Consider the following 22,525-nt stretch of genomic DNA (forward strand, 5'->3'; position numbering starts at 1 on the left):
AAAGTACAAAAGGATCTGGGAGTGCTAGCCCAGGATTCTCTAAAGGATGACTTGCAGGTTGAGTCTGTAGTTAAGAAAGCAAATGTAATATCGTCATTTATCTCAAGATGGTTGGAATGTAAAAGCAGCGATGTGCTACTCAGACTTCATAAAGCTGTAGTTAGGCCCCATTTAGAATACAGTGTTCAATTTTGGGCCCCACAACTCAGGAAGGACATACTGGCACTGCAGTGTGTCCAGCGGAGATTCACATAGGCCTACCATTCCAGGGATCAGCTAACATACGATGAACAGCTGAGCATTCTGGGATTGTATTTATTAGCGTTTAGAAGTTTGAGGGGAGATCTAATAGAAACTTACAAAATAATGATTTGGAGATGCCGGTGTTGGACTGGGGTGTACAAAGTTAAAAATCACACAACACCAGGTTATAGTCCAACAGGTTTAATTGGAAGCACACTAGCTTTCGGAGCAACGCTCCTTCATCAGGTGATTGTGGAGGGCTCGATTGTAACACAGAATTGCTATAAATCAATCGAGCCCTCCACAATCACCTGATGAAGGAGCGTCGCTCCGAAAGCTAGTGTGCTTCCAATTAAACCTGTTGGACTACAACCAGGTGTTGTGTGATTTTTAACTTTACAAAATAATGCACGGCTAAGAAAAGGTGGACACTGGGAATTTGTTTCAGTTAGGTGAGGATACTAGGACCCATGGACACAGCCTTAGAATTAGAGGGGGTCAATTTAGAACGGAAAAGAGGAGACATTGCTTCAGCCAGAGAGTGGTGGGCCTGTGGAATTCATTGCCATGGAGTGCAATGGAGGCTGGGATGTTAAATATCTTCAAGGCAGAGATTGATAAACTCTTCATCTTGCAAGGAATTAAGGGCTATGGGGATAGTGCGGATAAGTACCGTTGAAATGCCCATCAGCCATGATTGAATGGTGGAGTGAACACAATGGGCCAAAAGGCCTTACTTCCACTCCTATGTCTTGTGGTCTTATAAATGTGAAGTTCTGGTGCAGCCAAACCAAGGTGTGGAAAGAAGTGCTGTGAAGGGTTAGTCTTACATTACATATATAGAATGCAACTGCAGTGTTGTGTCAAGAAGTTATAAAAGAAAAAGTAGCATGCTTTGTGAACCACTTGATCAATTTACAAACTCAGACAATGCAGACATGAATTCCTGGAAACGTAAAGTTTGTAATTACCCAGGAGAGGAAGGGCATTTATCTCAATAACAGAATGAAAGCAGAACTTTCTGCTGAGCCCGAGTTCCATCCAGTCCCTAGGAACTACATATTAAATAAAATTGCAACTATTGGTTTTGGATTAGTAGCTAGAGTACAAATGCAGCATAGAACAAATTCTATCCAGTTAGAAACACTAAGCCAACTACTTCTAATAGTATATAGATCAGCACAAACATCACAATAGAAGTCAAAGTCCATGGGCAGCAAAATTGGTATGCAGAATATTCTACACAATTATAATGCACTTTGTTCTACGCAGCAATGCTCACACGGCAACAGCACAGTAGAAAGTTACAATTCTATTGCAGCAATATTGCTAAAGAACTGCAATTATTGTTAATTCACAGACATTTAATTACCAAAAGGAGGCAGCAAAAACATAACAATAAGCAGCTATTTGGCATAAAGGCCTTAAAATTAGGCAGAAATTTACTTGAAAGCTCCAGGAATAAGGCATGTAGCACTCGAGAAGCTTGGATTGTTCTCCATTGAGCAGGGAAGGTTAAAGAGCAGCTTAACAGATTTGTTCAAAATTATGAAAAGTTTTGCCAAAGTGGATAGGGAGAAACTATTTTCACTAGCATGAGGGGTAATTAGAAGAAATGAATTTAAAACAAATGGTAAAAATTAAAATATAGTTGGGCACAAACAATTCCCTTCTAATACATACAGCCAGTTATTAGGATCAGAAATGTGCTAAATGAAAATAAAGATTCAATCGTAGCTTTCAAGGGCTGAAAATAAAAAGAAAGATATGGAACTAATTGAGTAAGGTCTCTCAAAAGGATCAACACAGACATAACAGGTCTGTCAGAACTATGCAGACAAATCAATGGCTATACCACATATTTTCCCTTAATATGTTTTAATGCAAATGTGCATTTGAACTTTTTACTTTGATATAGAGTCAGAGGCATACAGCATGGAAATAGACCATTCAGTCCAACTCGTCCACGTCGATCAGACATCCTAATCTGACCTGGTCCTATTTGCCAGTATTTGGCTTGTATCCCTCTAAAACCCTTCCTAATCATGTATCCATTTAGACGACTTTTAACTGTTGTAATTGGACCTGCCTTTTCCTCTGGCAGCTCATTCCAAACACACATCACTCTCTGCGTGAAAAAATTGCCACTCAGGTTCTTTTTAAATCTCTCTCTTCTCACCTTAAACCTATGTCCTATCCTTTTGGACTCCCCCCACCTTGGGGAAAAGATCTTGTAAATCATGCTCCCCTGATTTTACAAACCTCTACTGCCTCTGATGCTCCAGGGGAAAAAAAAGCCCCAGCGTATTCAGCCTCTCCCTCTAACCCAAACACTCCAGTCCTAGCAACATCCATGTAAATTTTTTCTGCGCTCTTTCAAATTTAACAACATCCTTCCTATAGAAGAGTGACCAAAATTGTATGCAGTATTCTAAAATTGGCCTCACCACTGTCCTGCATAGGTGCAACATGACATGCCAGCTTGTATAATCAATGTTCTAACCAATGAAGGCAAGCATGCCAAACGCCTTCTTCACCACCCTGTCTATCTCTGACTCCAATTTCAACGAACTATGCACCTGCACCCCTAGGTCACTTTGTATGACTGGATCCTTCATACTATTCATCTGTAAACAAATCATACAAAAAGTCTGATCAAATTTAATGTAATTCATTAATGTAAGAATAAAATTACACCAAGTTCTTTCTTAATACTGCAGTTGTCTCTCTGAAAAATACAACTTATTAACATTAAGCGAATCAGATTTTCCTATTCAAACATAAATTGTTTCAGCAGAAAACAGACAAAATATTATATCCCGCAAGTATAAATACATTCTTCTGTATTTTGTGAATTTCTGTATTTGATATTTAAATAACTTTTAAAACCATAAAAGAAATATGCAATCTCTTTCTAATTTTATGTTGGCTTATGACAGTCCAGCTTGCTAACCCTCTTGGTCAAACTTCCCATTCATCACACTATCTTTGAACTTCACACTCAGCCAACATCCCACTCACTGCTTCCTTCTCCAAAATCTCAACACAAACAAGAGCTCAGGAGATGAACAATGAAAGACTGGAAAAGCAGATTTAGAACATGAGCAGCTTCAAGTTGCAGATTTTTGGAGTAAGCCGCAAGCTGGAGCTAGGGTCAGGGCAGCAAATCCGAAATGGAGCTGGTTAAGTCACATGACTATCCATCAGTCTTGGTGCAATAAAATGTCAAAACAAAATGCCCTCAGTCAATGCAAATGCCAACCCCATTAACAGCTTAAAACAGGGAAACTTAAACAGTTACTTATTGTACAGTTCCCTAAAATAGGGATCATAATGTTGCAAACGCAATTCAAGATAATTTTTTTAAAAATTAGAGATTGGAAGCAATGCAAAACTGAAAGGTACAGGGAACTCACCACTGATCTTTCAAAATATCCAAACAAATAGCTCCTGTTACTGAACTAATATTTGGATGCCAGATTTTTGTAATAAACCGAACCTGAAAGATAGAACCATTTTCATTAACATTTTAATAGATAAATGAAAATAAAAGATTCCCGTTGTGTCATGAATAATGTGAAAAATTTGCCTGAATACAAAATGAAGAATTGCAAATGCGGCAAGTTAATATCCAATTTCTGCAGTGGAAGAGATGGATTCCTCCAGTGTTTGCAAATATATTTTAAAAACTACGCCATTTTTATTAAATAGTCTATATTGCAAAGTTTTAAGGTTTTCAAGAAGTTCATCAAGTTCTTGAATCTTCAATTGTTGTTTAGAGTGGGCGAAAACTGTTACAACAGATTAGTTCAGAATGTTAAATACACAGAGTATTCTAAACACCCTCTACAATCTGTATGAGATAACATCTCAATGATTCTCAAATTAAATTGGCAAAAGTTTGAGGTAAATCAACTGGACTTTCGATTACCAAAATAGCCTATACTTTGATTGATATTTTGGACATGAATGAACTCCATTCTCTAAATTCAAAGATGATTTATCGATTTTTCCGCAAGCTCCAGAATCCTGACACTGGAACCAAATGATGTCTCGAGCCCACAGATATTCACAGCAAGATCAATGCACAATCTCTTGGCTGGCCACCTCCACATTTGCAAGATAGCAGGCTCCTTCTACTGCATGCACAGTGGGGGCAGGTCCACTGCCTTAGCAGCTGCATTGGTGAGGAGGGTGCACTCTCAAACTCAAGCTGTGGTAACTGATTGGGATGGATGGAGGGGAAACACCCCCCCCCCCCCCGACTCCCCCACCACCAAAGGATTAGACGTGGCCTTTAATTGCAGCCTTTAGCCCTGTCTTGTCAATGAGACACATTATACCTTGAAATTTTGGAGGCTTAAGTAAAGAGGCGAAATATTTTCCATGGCTCAGGATTGGTGTTAAAGTTCTATAAAACCCGCAAATTCATCCCAAATCCACACTAATGAGCAGCCTGCCTCTGTGGAGCAGCCTGATCCCAGCCCAACACCCAGTTTTCTGTTGGTGGTAATACATCAGATTGTTGTCCCAAAATGGCTCTCTCTATCATGGTGGTGGTGGAAATCCAAGAACATATTTCTATCATGGACATTCAATTTCATACCAGTCCACAGGGAATAATTTTAGAAAACAAAACATGTTTGTTTAAGGTAAGTTCCAAAGGACCATATGGCTGCTCTCTCATTATGGAGACACTCAACTAGTGGAGTGTTTAACCCAAGATCACCAAGTCTCTGGTGGGGGGCAAGAAGTGAGAAGTTAGGACCTTCATGGTAGCCGCAGCTAGTATGGGATGAACTCATGTTGCTGCCATCACTCTGCGCTGCAAGTCAGGCATCCTGAACTTACAAGTGCATTCAATTATTTTAAATCTCAAAATATAAAGCAACATTGCCCATTCAAAACACTTCTTGTCTTCAGGATCACGTTGATTTTTCTGTCAGAATAAAGCGTAATGACAGTAACAAACTAATAGAGAAAATAAGCATTTTTTAAAAAGGTCAAACACTGAAATACTCTTGTACTCTCACAAAGTGGACATGGGATAAATAGGCATGACTAATTCTTCAATTCAAAATTTACAGACTACACTGTATACATTTCATGGGTTATTCCCATGCACTAAATGCTGGACTCAAGGCCTTGGAAAACACCATTGGATACACAGAATACATGGTACACACTAAGAGATCTTCCTTCATCTCTTTTACAACTACTTCCAAGATACAAATTCACTTTCTCATAACAAGCAGACTGAACATCCATCTACAAGATTATGATCACACTTCTTTAATGCACTTAGAGTTTTCCATCACAAAACTAGATTATATCCTCTCAAATGATTTACAGCATGTCATAAAACATTTTGCCACCAAGATAAAGGACAGCAGAGTGAATATGAAACAAAAGAAAAGCAGGTTCAGAAATATGTCGAAATAAAATGGTGCTACCCCAGTAACAGAAAAAAAGTGCAATACAATTTGAAAAATAAAAAAACACAGAATGACTACCATACATTTAGCACCTTTCCTAAATCAGGATATTTAAAAACACTTCACAATCAACAAAGTATTTTGTTTAACGCCCAAAAAACAACAGCCAATTTGAAGACTACAAGAACCCAAACGACAATGAAATAAATATTCAAATAAGGTGTTTTAGCAATGCTGGTTTTACCAAACTTTGCAGGGACTAATTTTGACCAAGGCTCTAGTGCTCATTTTCAAATGATGAAACGGCCCTTTTACATCCATTTGAGGCAATAAGAAAGATTAAGGTTAACACATGGTTTACTGCCCCAACGTAGAGAGCATTAAAAAAAAACCCCACTTTAGTGCTGAAATAAAAGGTCACCCTGGAATATGTGTTCAAGTCTCAGCACAGAAGTTCAACCCACAATCTTTTGACTCAAGGTGAAAATACTATCACTAAGCCAAGGGAGATACCAATGAGAAAAGGTGTGCACCAAATGAGGTTCAACAACTCTTTATAGCTATTTTTAATAAAAGGGAAGGTTTTAAAACAAGGTACTGCCATAAAGGCTTCTCAAACTTTTACAAAACTGCAAGATTTGTTTGAAAAGGTTCAAACATCGACAGCGTTTAACGGAGAGCTACAATAGTTCAAAAAGTTTTCATTTAAATTTTAGCTGGTAACAAATATCATGCTGAGAGTCACTCATTCCTAATTTTAACATTGCCAATAAATTTAGTTGTCATTGTCTGTTATTTTATCCAGAAACACATGTATACAGACATGTCTCACCTTTGGAGGATTAAATGGATATGTTTCTGGAATTTTAATTTCTAGTTGATAACGCCCTCCTGCATAAATACAAAGCAGATACATTAGAAAGTCATTTAACAGTAATTTGCATTGCGTTTGAAATATATCTTACAATTAAATAAATACAGGGTTTTATACTGCAAATTTAAACTTCAACTTTTTTCCTTAATTTAAAATACTACTGGCTGTGATCATACAATTCCAAGCACTGTACATAATATAATTTACTCAAATCAATAATTAACCAGAATGTCAGAGAACCAAATAACTGAAAAAAAGGTCATTCAACTTGCCAAATACCTTCCTTCAAATAAGCAAATGTTACCTTTGGGAGAAATGGAGTCACCCAGATAATAATAATTTAAGGGCATTTTGATACTCAACTTTATTCCCACCTCTTTTCCCAGAAGATTCAATGATAAGATCTGAACTCTTCAGAATGCTATTCCTTTTAACTTTTCAGTTTTCAATCATTTTCTATCTGTCCTCATGTATTGCTTAAAGGGTCTTTGAGTGCTTCTGAGTTTTAGGAACTCCTATATTTTTACTTTGGTTAAATTCAGATAAGATGGTAAAATTGTTATCATTTAATAATAAGAATACTGGACAAACCAGCTCTTTGTTAGGATTTGGATTGATAGACCAAAATCACAAACAAAATATATGGAAGAACTAAGAAAGAAAACAAGCAGAAGGATTGTAGGGTTAAACTGATACATAAAACTTTTACAATAAAAACTTCAAATAAACAAAAATAATTACTAAATTGACACATTGAACAAGGTAATGATTCAAAATCTATTAGAGTTCACACACAACCTAGACTCAACACTAAGATTAATAAGGTAAGTTGAGTTAGACAAACCGCTGTTGAATGCCCTCACTTTAAATGAGACACAGCCTAAACGACATCGCTCTCAGACACTAGTGATACTGTTGTCCACAAAATCTCATTAGAGCAAAGAATTCAAGTACTTCATTTCCGAAGACCTGGATTCAGAATTCCTCAAAAGTCTCTCCAACCTGATAGTACAATCTCTCCTGAGAGAAAGAGAGCTCCCAGAACTCCAAAAGTTGTTCCAAAACATCTAATTACTAGCATACTTGTATCTTTTATCAAACATTAGCTACACGGAACCGCCACGGAATTTCCCCAACTCCATTTCAGAGTGAGGGCTTCTGTTAATCCACTCTCAGCTCCCTGAACTAGCTCAATAGGGCTTCTTTTGAGCTACAGCCTAATGCCACAGTCCAGATCAATCACTCCCTGGGACTTCCATTGAACCTCAACTGCCTTCAAACATCAGCACCTCTGCTTCAGCATTTTCCCAGCTCTAAACTGCAACTAACTTTGCAGTTTCTGTCCCAGGGAAAATACATACGGTTACAACATTTAAATGATATTTGGATAAGTACGAGTAAAAAAATGTTTGGAGGGATATGTGCCAAACCACAGGCAAGTGAGTTCAGCTTAGTTCAGGATTATGGTCAGCATGGATTGGTTGGACCGAAAGGTCTGTTTCTGTGTTGAAGAACTTGATGACTCAAATAAACATGCCTGCATATAACAGAAACAAACTGAGTTATACCCCTTTCCGTAACAGTGTAAACCTGCTCTGGCCATTTACAACATTACTTTTAATGCTTACTGAATGCTTTTAAGCTAACTTGGCAGAACTGTCTCTGGGCTTCCATGACAGCGAGCTTTGCAGATCGATGTGGAACCGCTTCCCACTGATAAAGCTCCATCAACTTTGATTCCAGATATAATTCCAAATTTACAGTGATAATTAAAGATCAGATTATCCAAATCTGAAACTATGTAAAGTTTCAGAAACTGCAGCACATATAGAGAGAACTCAAGTGCAAGTCTATAGAAAAACATTTAACATAAGGAACCAATACAAGGCTGCAATCTAATCACAAATTTAACCCCACTGAACTTCAACTCTGAATGTTTCCTTAGTTCAGGATAAATAATATCCTTGCAATTTTTAACAAGTTGTCACAAAACAGAAATATCAGTTTGAAGCGCCAAGATACAAAATAGGAGTCAGTAAAGCAAAACCACAGGACAATCTGTTAATCGGGGCAGCACAATGGTACAATCGTTAGCACTGCTGCCTCACAGCGCCAAGGACCCAGGTTCGATCCCAGCCTTGGGTGACTGTCTGTGTGAAGTTTGCACATTCTCCCCACGTCTGTGTGCATTTCCACCAGGTACTCCAGTTTCCTCACACAGTCCAAAGATGTGCAATTAGGTGGATTGGCCTTGCTAAACTGCCCATAGTACTCAAGGATGTGTAGGTTAGATGTGTTAGCAATGGGAAAGATAGGGTTAGAGGGATAGGGTAAGGGGATGGGTCTGGGTGGGATGGGAGGGTTGGTGTGGACTTGTTTGGCTGAATGGCCTGTTTCCACACTGTGGGGATTCTAAGGATCCTTCCTTCCAACACCCTCCACAGTGAGAATCAAACAGTGTGGGCTTCTGCCCACCAGTGCCAAAGGAGCAAGTCCACCACAACTGAAGATGCATCTAGACCTAGTTGCCTGCAGACCAATCAGGGCTCACCTGTGTCTAGTTTGCCTTTGTCAACAGAAGGACACGTACAGGACAAAGAGTACAAAGCCTGCAGCAGCTCCATCCTGATTGTCCCAGTACCTGCTCAAGCCAAAGACTCAGTTTTGCATAGCTGATCTCCAGTTTCACATCAGCCATATACAGGTGTCAAGATCGCAGCGCTGACAATGTGACTGCCTTCAGCAAGCTATCATCCAACAGAACAAGATGACTTGCATCATATCCTGCCACCTTAAACACACATTCTACAATGACAAGCTCAACACAAAAAAAATTGCTTAATTCTATTTAATATAGTGAAAGTTTGTAAGTTTTTGGATTTTTCCACATAGTATTGCTTTTAAAATTAGAATACACGTATTTATATCTGCTTTAATGCACCAAGTATTTCAAGGTGCAAAACAAAAATATTAAACAAACTGATAAGTCACACTTGAACGCCCTCAGGAAACTTTGTTATGTCACTGCATTCTTAGCTCATCCCCAATTGCATCCAAAGTGTTGGTGGTGAACCGAGTTGCCTTTTTGAACCCCTGAATCCATGTAGTACAAGTACTCTCACTGAGCTATTAGAGAGGACTTTTCATGATTTTGACCCAATGACAATGAATAAATAGCAACATATTTGCACATCAGGATAGTGTGCATCTTACAGGGAATCCTGCAGGTGGTGTTCCTCCCATGTATCCGATGCCAAGGCAACCAAAGTCATGGGCTTAGATGGTGCTGATAAAGAAGCTTTGTTGAGTTACTGCAGTGAATCTTGTAAGATATACAAATTGCAGACACAGTAAACTGAATGGGAAGGGAATGCTAATCAAGCAGACTTTGTCCTGGATCTTGCATTTTTACTTTGAGTTTTGTTGTAACAGCAATCAGAGGCAACTTGAGTACTGTCACATTCTTCACTTGTCCCTTATACATGATGGAAAGGCTTTGGGAAGTCAATCAAGAATACATAAGACCCGATTCTCTCTCAGACTTATAGTATTTATATAGCTGGTCCACTTAAATCTATTGCTAATGGCTATTCCAAGGATGCTAATGGGTAAGGATTCAATTATGAAAATCACACCAATACTCATGAAGAGATATAAACATTATTGCTGGGTTATGTTCTGAAACAGGTGGCAAAATGGTTACTTGTCAATTATCATTCAGAAGACTGAATGGTGTCCAGGCTTGATATAGGGGAGAATAGATTGGTTTAGTATCTGATTAACTGTAAATCATACTGAACACAGTGCAAACAGCAAGTGTCCCTACTTCTGACTTTATGATGGAAGGAAAGTCATCGACCAGAAATAACTTGATTCACTGTAAGCCCTGCAGAAATCCTAAACTGAGGTTCGGTGACTGGGATGACTGGCCTCCAACACCACAACCATCTTCCTTTGAGGGGGGGAATGACTCCAGCCAGTGAAAGTATTTTCTTCCCCCTTTAATTCCCAATGACTTGAATTTTATTATGTTTGCTTGATACCACACTCAATTGTTGTTTTGATGCCAAGGTTAGTCACATTCACCTACCACTTGGATTCAGAATTTTTGTATATGGGTAAAGCTCTGAGTGTTCCAGGTGGAATCCAAATTAAATTCTGGCAAGCAAGTTGCTAGCAAGTGTTGAGAGCACTGTCATTATTGGGATTAAAAGTGTAACAATCAAACAGTACTTTGATGGATAGGATATATCTTGCTTTTTTGTTGAGGTGCTATGCGTTGGCAATCTCAAACCGAACTGCATCAATGCTAATGTTGTAGCTGTAGGAGAACTGACTGGTTAAAAACACAGCTACTTCAGTACACCAGGTTTCAACACCACAGTGAGAATGCCAACAGAGAACACGACCTTTGCTCTATCCAAAACAGCTGTTTCTTGATATAGCATGAAATAAATTGACTGAAACTGGCATGCCTGATAGAGGAAACCTCGGGAGCAGGCACAGATGCATTCATCCTTCTGGCACTTATGACTTAAGATAAAAAGATTGCTTCAACGTTGTATCATACACTCAGGCTGGGCTCAACCATTATTGAGCATAATAACGAGAGAACATTCATAAATCTTCCTCCACCACAAACCACTGGATTTGGTAGCACAGAACAGCTTTGTGGTGATCAATTAATGGGATGATTTAACTAACTACTTATGGAAAAATCTTGATCAAAATAGATCGAGAGAGAGGAGGAACAGGGGCCATCATACAGCATGGAGACAGGCCCTTTGGTCCAAACTAGTCCATGCCAACCAAAATGCCCATCCATGCTAACCCTATTTCCTTCTAATGCTTTCCTATCCATGTACTTATCCAAATGCCTTTTAAATGTTGTTAATGTACCTGCCTCAACCTTTCAACTGGTAGCTCATTCCATATGCGTACCTCCCTCTCTATAAAAAGTGCCCCTCAGGTTCCATTTTATTCTTTTCCCCTCTAACCCCAAACTGATGCCGTCTAGTCCTCGATTTCCCCACTCTGGGAAAAAGACTGTCACCCTATCCATGCGTCTCATGATCTTATATACCTCTATGAAAGATCCCCCTCAGTATCCTATGCTCTAAAACAACAGTCCTAGTTTGTCCAACCTCTCCCTATAACTCAGACCATTGAGACCAGGCAACATTCTTGTAAAATTTTTCTGCACGCTTTCCAGTTTAAAAGCATCCTTCCTATAATAGAGTATTGTGTTCAGTGTTGGTACCTTAAGTGAAGCCTCACCAAAGTCCTGTTTAATTGCAACATAACTTCCTAACTTCTTTACTCAATGCCCTGATTGAAGGCTAATGTGCCAAAAGCCTTCTTCACTGCCCTGCCCAACTGTGATTCCACTTTCATAGAACTATGAACCTGAACTCCAAGATCCCTCTGTTCCAAAGGTCAGAGGCCGACTGGCCGGACTGCTGAAATGTTCCCCGACTGGGAGGGGACACTCCTGCCTGGTGAGTATGGAGTGGCGTCCGTTCAACAGTTATAATAGCATCTGCTCAGTCTTGCCAATGTACCGTGCCTCAGGACATCCTTGCCTGCAATGTAAGAGATAGGCAACATTGGCTAAGTCACGAGTGCTTGCCACGTACATGGTGGGAGGTGTCCCCACATGTAACAATGGTATCCATGTTGACACTGATATGTCTTGGAGCGGCTGCCGTGACAGGGTTTTACGGTGTTGTCCTGAAGGCTTGCCAGTTTGCTGTGAACAATGATTTGTTTAAGATTTGGTGCTTGTTCAAAGGCAAGAAGTGGAGGGGTAGGGAAGGTCTTAGTGAGGTGCTAATCCTCATCGATAATGTGTTGCAGGCTGTGAAGAACATGGCATAGTCATTCGTTCCCGGAAAGTACTGGACAACAAAGCCTGTGTCTGTCTCCTGAGAAGGTCATTACGGTTTCTTGCTGTGGCACATCAGCACTGGCAGTCTGTGTTGAGCATCATACCATTCTTATGAGGCTATCCTTGAGCACTTTCAAATGTCCGTCACGTTCCTCCTCATCTGAACAGATCCTGTGTATGCAGAAGGCTTGTCCACAGGGGATGGCTGTTTAAATGTGTTTCGGGTGGAAGCTAGAGAAGTGTAGCATTGTGAGGTTATCCGTGAGTTCATGGTTGAGTGAGGTGCTGAGGAGTCCATCCTTGATGGAGATGCACGCTTCCAAGAATGAGACAGACACTAAAAAGAGTAGTCCATGTAAGTCTGATGGTGGGATGAAACTCATTGATATCACTGTGTAGCTGTTTCAGTGACTCCTTGCCATGGGTTCAGAGGAAGAAAATGTTGTCAATATATCTGGTATAGAGTGTTGGTTGGCGTTCCGGTGAAGAAAAGAAGCCTTGTTCAAACCTGTGCATGAAAATGTTGGCATACTGAGATGTACATTTGGTCCCCATGACTGTTCTGTGCATCTGAATAAAGAAATGGCTTGTCAAAACATAAAAACGTTGTGGTCGAGGATGAAGCGGGTGAGCTGTAGCACAGTGCTCAGACATTCACAATTGTTGGTATTAAGTTCGGAGGCTGTTGCCGCGATGCCGTCATTGTGGAGGATGCTCGTGTAGTGCTGAAACGTCCATGTGACAAGAAATGTTTCCGCTTCGACTGGTCTGTGGGTGCTGATTTCCTGTAAGAGATCTGTACGTGTCGTGGCAGAAGCTGGCAGTCCCCTGTACAATGGGTTTAAAGATGCCTTCAACATAGCTAGAGAGGGTCCCATTGCCTGACACGATGGGACATCCTGGTGTGTGGACTTTGCATCTTCAGAAGGCAGGAGTCACCTACGTGAGAAGTACGTGGTTTGAGAGCACGTAAGGAACTCTGAAGGACTGGATCAAAAGTGCTGATCAATATTTCTAGTTCACGGTGTGTTGTTTTGATCAGATTGGCCAGTAATTGCCTGTAGTGATCCTGGCTGTTCATTTGTCGGTACGCTTCCTTGTAGTAATCTGTTCAATTCTAAATGACGATGGCTTCTCCTTTATCTGCTGGCTTGATGACAATGTTGCAATCGGTTTTGAGAGCATGGATAGCACTGTGTAGTGATCAGAGGATGTTTTGCTCTACCTAATGAGTGCAGTTGATGAATCTGGCACTAACATATTTCCAGATGGTTTGCACACACATTAAGCCCAGGGCAGCAGCCTTCTGGTGGGGTCCAGGTGGTCCCCTTCTTTGGTCACTCCTCTACGGATCCCTGTGATAACTGTTCCGGTTCATCGGTGGACTCATTGGGATCACTGCTTACATCTTGAAAGTGTTCCCAGAGTCTCATCTGTTTGATGAATTCCTCAGTGTCTGCTGCTAGACCCATGGGATCCATTTTGGTGGTGGGACCTTATTTGAGAATGTAATTTGAAAGAGGTTCTGGGATTTACATATCAAAGAACAGAACCTAATACTAACCATTCTAAAAGATGAAAGACTTGATTTAAAATTGTTTAATGTATCATCACATCTCCATGACACTGTACTCATTTGCCTATAAATTCTGTGTCTTATTATCCACAACCACCTGGGAAAAAGCAGCACTTCGAAAGTTAGTGTTTCAAAATGAACCTGTTGGACTATAACTTGGTGCTGAGATTTTTAACATTGACCACCATAGTAGCATTCTGGAATTTTTAAAAAATCAATTCACTAATTTGATAATTATTTCAATATTTGTCATACAGCTATGAATCAAAATATTCTTTTTCCAGTGTATTTAGTTTTGTGTCTCTTAGGCTTTGTTAAAGCAAAGGATAAACAGCAAATTAGTGGGCAGGATAAACCTAGTTGGACTGCAGTGGGGATCGTAAGCTCTGGCAGTATAGAGTGGAATAATTTGCAAAAAAGTCTTGAAGAAATCACTTCACAGGCAATGAACTAATTTTTTTGATTTATTGCTGCAATTAGACATTTTGATAGATAATCATAGGTAAAACAGATGATTACTTCAATAAATAAGTTATTGTGCATAAAATATCAGATACAGACATTTTCATGCCCATATGTTCCTCAATATGCACAAGTTAACTCTTCAATGCTACTTTCTGGAGAGCATTTTAAAGCAGAGACAGCATCACTCTGGCGAATGAATATGAATAGTAGTGCTTTATGGTGCATTTTACATAATACCTACTGCATCATGGAGAAGCTATTTTTCATTGCGTTAATGCAATTTTTAATGCAAGTGAAGCCAGTGAAAGAGACTAACCTGATACTGAATTCAAGCAGAACAAGATTTTTTAGAAGGCAGTTTAACTCGTCGTTAGAAACATTTTAGACCAGCTATCAGTTGCATTCTCTGATTAATTTTTTTAAAAGTTCACTTGACATGAACATTGCTAGCTGATCCAGCATTTATTGCCCATTGTTGCCTTAAAATTGGTGCCATCTTAAAACACTGTGGTCCATGTAGTGTAGATATACCCACAAAAACCATTGAGGAGGGAATTCCAGGATTTTGGCCCAGTGACAAAGGAACAGTGATATGTTTCCATATCAGGATAGTAAATCGCCTTGCAAGTGGCGGTCTTCCCATGTATCTGCTCCTCTTGTCCTTCTAGATGGAGCGGTCATGGGTTTGGAATATACTAAGGCTCTTTGATGAATTTCTGCAGTGCATCTTGTAGATTAGTACACACTACTACTACTGAACATCAGTAGAGGAGGAGTGACTATGTTTGCAAGTGACTTGCCAAGAGACTGTCTAGTCTTGGATGGAGTCAAGCCTCCTGAGTATTATTGGAGCTGCACTCATCTCGGCTAGTGGGAAATATTCCATCACACTCCTGACTTGCATCTTGGATAGGTTTTGGAGAGTCAGGAGGAGTGCTACTCGCCACAGCATTCCAGGCCTCTAACCTGATCTTGTAACATGGTATTTTTATGGCTAGCCCATTCAATTTCTGGTCAATTGTAGCCCTTAGGATAATGATAATGGAAATTCAGTGATGATAATGCCAAAGAATATCAAGGGATATGGTGGTTAGATTGACTCTTATTGTAGTCATTACACAGTATGAGGAGCACAAATGTTATTTGCCCATTTTCCAGCTCAAGCTTGGAAATTGCCCAGATCTTGCTGCATTTGGACATGAAAAGTTTCAATTTCTGAGGAGTCACAAATGATGTTGAAAATTGTGCAATCAGCAGCAAACATCCCCATTTATGACCTTATGGTGGAGGGAAGGTCATTGATGAAGCTGAAGATGGTTGGGTTATGACACTACCCTGAGGAACTCTTTAGATATCCTGGAAGTGAGATGACTGACCAAACACAACCATCCACCCAAGTGCCAAGACTGACTCCAACCAGCAGTGTGTTTTCCACGATTCCAACTGACTCCAGTTTGCTGGGGTTCTTTGATTCCACACTCTTTCAAACATAATCCTGAAATCAAAGACTGATACTTTCACCTCACCTCTGGAATTCAACATTTTGAGTTGCTCTGACAAAACCCAAACTGAGCATCAGTGAGCAGGTGCTGCTTGATAGCACTGTTGATAACACATTCCCATCACTTTACTGATGATCAAGAGTCGTCTTATGGGACACTAATTGGCTGGATTTGTCTTGCTTTTTGCGTCCAGAACATACCTGGATAATTTTCCACATTATCAAGTAGATACCAGCAGCTGTACAGGAACAGCTTGGTGTAGCAAGTTCTGGAGTTTTGAACATTGTCAGGGCCCAAAGCCTTTGCAGCTCCAATGGTTTCTTGATATCACATGGACTGAATTAATTGGCTGAAGGCAGGCATCTGTGATGCTGGTGACCTCTGGAGAAGGACAAGATGAATCATCCACTTAACACTTCTGTCTGAAAATCACCACAAATGCTTCATCCTTATGTTTTGCACTGAAATGCTAAACTCTTCGATCAGAGAATGGGAATATTTGTGGTGCCATCTCCTCCAATGAGTTGTTCAATTGTCCCTACCATTTACAACTGGATGTGGCAGGACTGCAGAGCTTAGATCTGATCCACTGATTGTGGGACTGCTTTGTTGTGTCCATCACTTGCCAGTTCTGCTGTCTGGCATGCAAGTAGTCCTGTTTTGTAGTTTCATCAGGTTTGGCACCTCATTTTCAAGTCTGCCTGGTGCAACACTTGGCATGCTTTCCTGCACTTCCATTGATGAAGGATCAAACTCCTGGCCTAATGGTAAAGGCAGAGTAGAGGATATGCCAAGCCAAAAGGTTAAAGATTGTGTTAAACTATGATTATGCTGATGGACCACAGCAGCTAACATATGTCAATCTTGAGTTGCTAGATCTGCTCGAAGTCTGCCCATTTAAATTGGTCACACAGCACAAATTGAGGTTTTATCAGTGGTGACAACAGGAATTTGTGTTCATGATAACTGTGCTGTGGTAACTCTTACTAATACTGCTATTGGCAGATTGGAGGGGGGCAGGCGGGGGGGAAAAGAGTACATTTTCCTCTTGTTGGCTCCCTCCCACCTGCTGCAGACCTATGAGGAATGTCCTCAACTGGCTCAATTAGAACAGCTGCTGTCAAACCACTCAGTAATAATATTTACACAAAGCTTACTTGGTTTTGCAAAATTTGTCAAACATATGTGCTGAGCCTTTTACCCAGGGACAGTGAAGCAAGGTTTTTTTTAATCAAGTACTCAAAATTATATTATTAATGAGCCAAAAAAGGCATAACAAAAAGGTGAAACACATACAAAATGAACACTAGCATATGCTTAAAATGTGATGCAGATGCCAAATCAGAGGACATGGCATTTCAGAAATGAATAGATCATCAGTGACATCTTGTTGTTGAAAAGCTGCATAACTTGAGATTACAAAGCCTAAAGTGCTTCCAAGTGCCCATTAGTCAGGCTTAAAGTTTGAATGTTTATGTCGCATTCAGAATTCTGGGCTTTCTTTCACTTTTTTTTTTAAAAACTCGAATTTAGAATTGCTGAATTCTGTCAACAAAGGTACTTTCAGTTTTTTTTTCCCCCTCTGTATAAACTTTCTTCTTTTAAACAACTTTGATACACAAGTTGGAGTATGACACTAATCATGTTGAATAAGAAATGTGTGCTCAAATTCAATACCTGGCACAGTGAGAATGCTTATGAATTTATTTCACAACTGCCATACATTAAACACCATAGCAACAGCAGCACATCAAGACAGAGATTTCTATCGACCGATTCCCCAAGATGGCCAAATCCTTAATCCTACTCTGTCCTTTCTCGAAACATTGATATGTAAATCAACAAATCAGCACAAGCAAAAGACAAATCTCAGAAAGCCTTTCCAATCCACTTGCAGAAATATGTGACTAGATAAATAGTTGCAAGGAAGAAAGATGAAAACTATTCTCCCACCTTTATTTCTCATGAAGATTATAAGAAAAAGAAACAAGACTGTGTTTTGGGCATTCACAAGTACCTAATCTACATTCATGCTCTCAATATTTTATTACACTATGCAGTTTTAATGCAGAGTCAGTGGATTATGTTCTATAGTACAAGAACAAATTATTTTGTTAAAGCATAACTAGCAGCATCCGCAATTCACTTGTTCCATATCTATGAACATCCTAGCAAAAATCTATAAAACCAGTTTTGAAAAGTGTAATCACATCAGCATCCACACAATCTTTCAACAAAATAAATGCATTTCCCTTTTTTAAATGAAAATGACTATGTTTTCACTAATCATTGGCTCAGCTCTAATTTTAAAGTCATACTTCCTTGTTCTGGGTTTCCCCCAAAGGAAAGACTTTGTTTATCTATTGTGTTAAATCTACATTGTAAACTTCCAATTTGGTCACTCAATAGTATAAATTCAAGGGATTACAAAAGAAGTTTGTCCAACCCATTCCCAGCTCTCCAAGGCCAAGACAACTTTCTTGAAGTCCAAGGCAAAAATTCATCAGTACACCTGATAAAATCTGAACAGGTCATTGTATAACTGAATCATCACTTCTGTATTCTAATCAGCCTGAGATAGAGTCACAGAGATGTACAGCATGGAAAGAGACCCTTCAATCTAAGTCATTCATGCTGACGAGGTATCTAAATTAATCTAGCCCCATATCCCTTTCAACACTTCTTATTCATATACCCATCCAGATGCCTTTTATATGCTACAATCGTATCAGCCTCCAACACTTCCTCTGGCAGCTTATTCCTACATGCAGCACCCTTTTAAAATCTTTCCCCTCTCATCTTAAACCTATACCCTCCAGTTCTGCACATCCCCTCCCAACAAAAAAAAATAAAATCCAGTCCCACAGATCAAATCCTCCAACCCCGGCAACGTTTAACAAAACATTTCTTCTCCTCAGCATAACTCATAAGAAACAATTCAATTAGAAAAACCAACATTTATGCAGCACAAGACGACGACAGTGATGAGATGGCAAGAGGACCCTGATTGGTACAGGTGTTGCCACAGAGAATGCATGCATGAATGCCTTTTGACAATTAACTGTCAAACTAACTGCTCTGTGCTGATTTTTCAGGGAAATGCCCTGAGCAATGAATCAATGAATAGCTGTTTGTCATCTATTGCATTGAGTCTGAATACGAGCAGTGTACTTTAAAATTTGTAGTCTTCATCACTGGCACACTCCGACAGCACCTTGCAAACCCACAACCACTCACTTCAAAAGTGAAGGGCAGCAGTTGCATATGTGCACCACAACCTGCAAGCTCCTTGCCATACGGAGTTGGAAATATATCATTTGTTCACTTGCTGGGTCAAAATGATGGAATTCTCATTCCATCAGCATGGGGCAGGAGAGGGCAGGGTGGGTATACCTATCCCCTATGAACTCCAGTGGTTGAAGGTGGAAACCTACCATACCACCTCCAGCCAAGAAAGGGCCATAAACGCTAACCCATAGCCAGTGATGCTGTATGAAAGAAAATAAAGTGTATTCAAATTCTTTATTTTCATTGAGTATATCCATTATCAATCACTGTTTTACCTAAAATAATTGTAAAAATTGCAATTATTTTGATGCCCCTTGCCAGTTTTTCATTTCTTTTAAATAGCTTTTTCTGCTTGGCACGCTTTACCGTTCTTGTAGCAACTGAAGGTGAAATTGAGAGTAAAAACAGAAGATGAGAGGAGAAAATATCAGGTTAGGTGAAAAATGAACTTTATTTCGATCCTCCTAGTCGGAGCATGATGTTGCATGATAAGTGTGAGGACATCTTGTGAGCTGTCTACAGCAGATGCTCTTCAGTCTTCTAATCATTCTGCTCTTTTAAAACTCAATTCTCGGTGTGTCAAAATTACTAGGATCCAGGATTGCTGGGAGAAGCAGCACAACATTATGATCTGATTTTGCAGAATACGGCTGGATGGTGAAATGGTTTCATGGTTGTGTAGCAATGGTCAAGTATGTTTGGACATCTGGTGGGATAGATGACGTGTTGGTGAAATTTTGGTAGCACATTGTTGAGGTATTAACAACGAGCATGGCTTCAGGGTGTTAGAGTCACAGTGTCATAGAGATGTACAGCATGGAAACAGATCCTTCGGTCCAGCCCGTCCATACCATCCAGATATCCCAACCCAATCTAGACCCACTGCCACCACCTGGCCCATATCCCTCCAAACCCTTCCTATTCATATACCCATCCAAATACCTCTTAAATGTTGCAATTGTACCAGCCTCCACCACTTCCTCTGGCAGCTCATTCCATACACGAACCACCCTCTGTGAAAACGTTACCTTGTAAGTCTCTTTTATATCTTTCTCCTCTCACAGGTAGATAAGATAGTGAAGGCGGCGTTTGGTATGCTTTTCTTTATCGGTCAGAGTATTGAGTACAGAAGTTGGGAGGTCATGTTGTGGCTGTACAGGACATTGGTTAGGCCGCTGTTGGAATATTGCGTGCAATTCTGGTCTCCTTCCTATCGGAAAGATGTTGTGAAACTTGAAAGGGTTCAGAAAAGATTTACAAGGATGTTGCCAGGGTTGGAGGATCTGAGCTACAGGGAGAGGCTGAACAGGCTGGGGCGGTTTTCCCTGGAGCATCGGAGGCTGAGGTGTGACCTTATAGAGGTTTACAAAATTATGAGGGGCATGGATAGGATATATAGACAAAGTCTTTTCCCTGGGGTCAGGGAGTCCAGAACTAGAGGGCATAGGTTCAGGGTGAGAGGTGAAAGATATAAAAGAGACCTAAGGGGCAACTTTTTCACGCAGAGGGTGGTACGTATATGGAATGAGCTGCCAGAGGAAGTGGTGGAGGCTGGTACAATTGCAACATTTAAGAGGTATTTGGATGGGTATATGAATAGGAAGGGTTTGGAGGGATATGGGCCGGGTGCTGGCAGGTGGGACTAGATTGGGTTGGGATATCTGGTCGGCATGGACGGATTGGACCGAAGGGTCTGTTTCCATGCTATTACATCTCTATGACTCTAAGTACATATCACTCTATTAAAGGCCATTTTTGCTTCTTCACGATCTACAGACCCAGAAAATAACACCGTCTTATTCCTCTACAAACATTGCCCCACGTTAAATGAATAGTTATGGCTTACATTAAGTTTAATCAAGAGACATATCTCCAAAAACATAATCAAGAAAGAACCTACTCTACCCTCTACTGCAGATTCTCTGTAGGCCACACTTAAAAACGATTAACTTTACATAGAACATAACAGTGCAGTACAGGCCCTTCAGCCCTATGTTGCACCGACCTGTCATACCAATCTGAAGCCCATCTAACCTACACTATTCCATGTACGTCCATATGACAATAGACAATAGGTGCAGGAGTAGGCGATTCTGCCCTTCGAGCCAGCACCACCACTCATTATGATCATGGCTGATCATCCTCAATCAGTATCCTGTTCCTGCCTTATCCCCACAACCCTTGATTCCACTATCCTTAAGAGCTCTATCCAACTCTTTCTTGAAAGTATCCAGAGACTTGGCCTCCACAGCCTTCTGGGTCAGAGCATTCCATACACCCATCACTCACTGGGTGAAAAAGTTTCTCCTCAACTCTGTTCTAAGTGGCCTACCCGTTATTTTTTAAAACTGTGTCCTCTGGTTCCGAACTCGCCCATCAGCGGAAACATGTTTCCTGCCTCCAAAGTGTCCAATCCTTTAATAATCTTATACGTCTCAATCAGATCCCCTCTCAGCGTTCTAAACTCAAGCATATACAAGCCCAGTCACTCCAATCATTCAGCATAAGATAGTCCCGCCATTCTGGGAATTGACCTCATGAACCTACGCTGCACTCCCTCAATAGCCAGAATGTCTTTCCTCAAATTTGGAGACCAAAACTGCGCACAATATTCCAGGTGCGGTCTCACCAGGGCCCTGTATGCTTGCCCAATGACGATTTGAATGTTGGCAAATCTACTACCGTTGCAGACTCCAAGTAAAGAAACTACCTCTGACATCTGTCCTATATCTATCACCCCTCAACTTAAAGCTATGCCCCCTCGTGCTCGCTGTCACCATACTTGGAGAAAGGCTCTCCCTGTCCACCCTATCTAACCTTCTGATTATCTTATATGTCTCTATTAAGTCACCTCTTAACCTTCTTCTCTCCAACAAAAACAGCTTCAAGTCCCTCAGCCTTTCCTCATAAGGCCTTCCACCAGGCAACATCCTAGTAAGTCTCCTCTGCACCCTTCCCAAAGCTTCCACATCCTTCTTATAATGCAGTGACCAGAACTGTACACAATACTCCAAGTGCGGCCGCACCAGAGTTTTGTACAGCTGTAGCATAACCTCATGGTTCCGGATCTCGATCCCTCTATTAATAAAAGTTATGCCTTCTTAACAACCCTGTCAACCTGGGTGGCAACTTTCAAGGATCTGTGTACCTGGACACGGATCTCTCTGCTCATCGACACTACCAAGAATCTTACCATTAGCCCCAGTACTTTGCATTCCAGTTACTCCGTCCAAAGTGAATCACCTCACACTTGTC

At 40.4% G+C, this 22,525-nt stretch overlaps 1 protein-coding gene across 3 annotated transcripts in view; it reads right to left on the minus strand.

Moving 5' to 3' along the window:
* Window positions 1–22,525, minus strand: part of ube2kb (ubiquitin-conjugating enzyme E2Kb (UBC1 homolog, yeast)) — a 91,412-nt gene that overhangs the window by 21,385 nt on the left and 47,502 nt on the right. Inside the window, exons 3-4 of one of the 3 annotated variants that reach the window (XM_043692758.1) lie at window positions 6,511–6,569; window positions 3,660–3,742 (exon numbers count right to left, since the gene is read on the minus strand). The exons of 1 other annotated variant lie outside the window; for it this stretch is intronic. In XM_043692758.1, the coding sequence (XP_043548693.1) occupies window positions 3,660–3,742; window positions 6,511–6,569 (142 nt within the window). Of the gene's footprint in view, window positions 1–3,659; window positions 3,743–6,510; window positions 6,570–22,525 lie in introns of those variants that run through there. One more of the 3 variants, XM_043692763.1, reaches the window with a different exon arrangement.

The sequence above is a fragment of the Chiloscyllium plagiosum genome, chromosome 1 (genome assembly GCF_004010195.1).
Source record: "Chiloscyllium plagiosum isolate BGI_BamShark_2017 chromosome 1, ASM401019v2, whole genome shotgun sequence".
NCBI lineage: Eukaryota > Metazoa > Chordata > Chondrichthyes > Orectolobiformes > Hemiscylliidae > Chiloscyllium > Chiloscyllium plagiosum.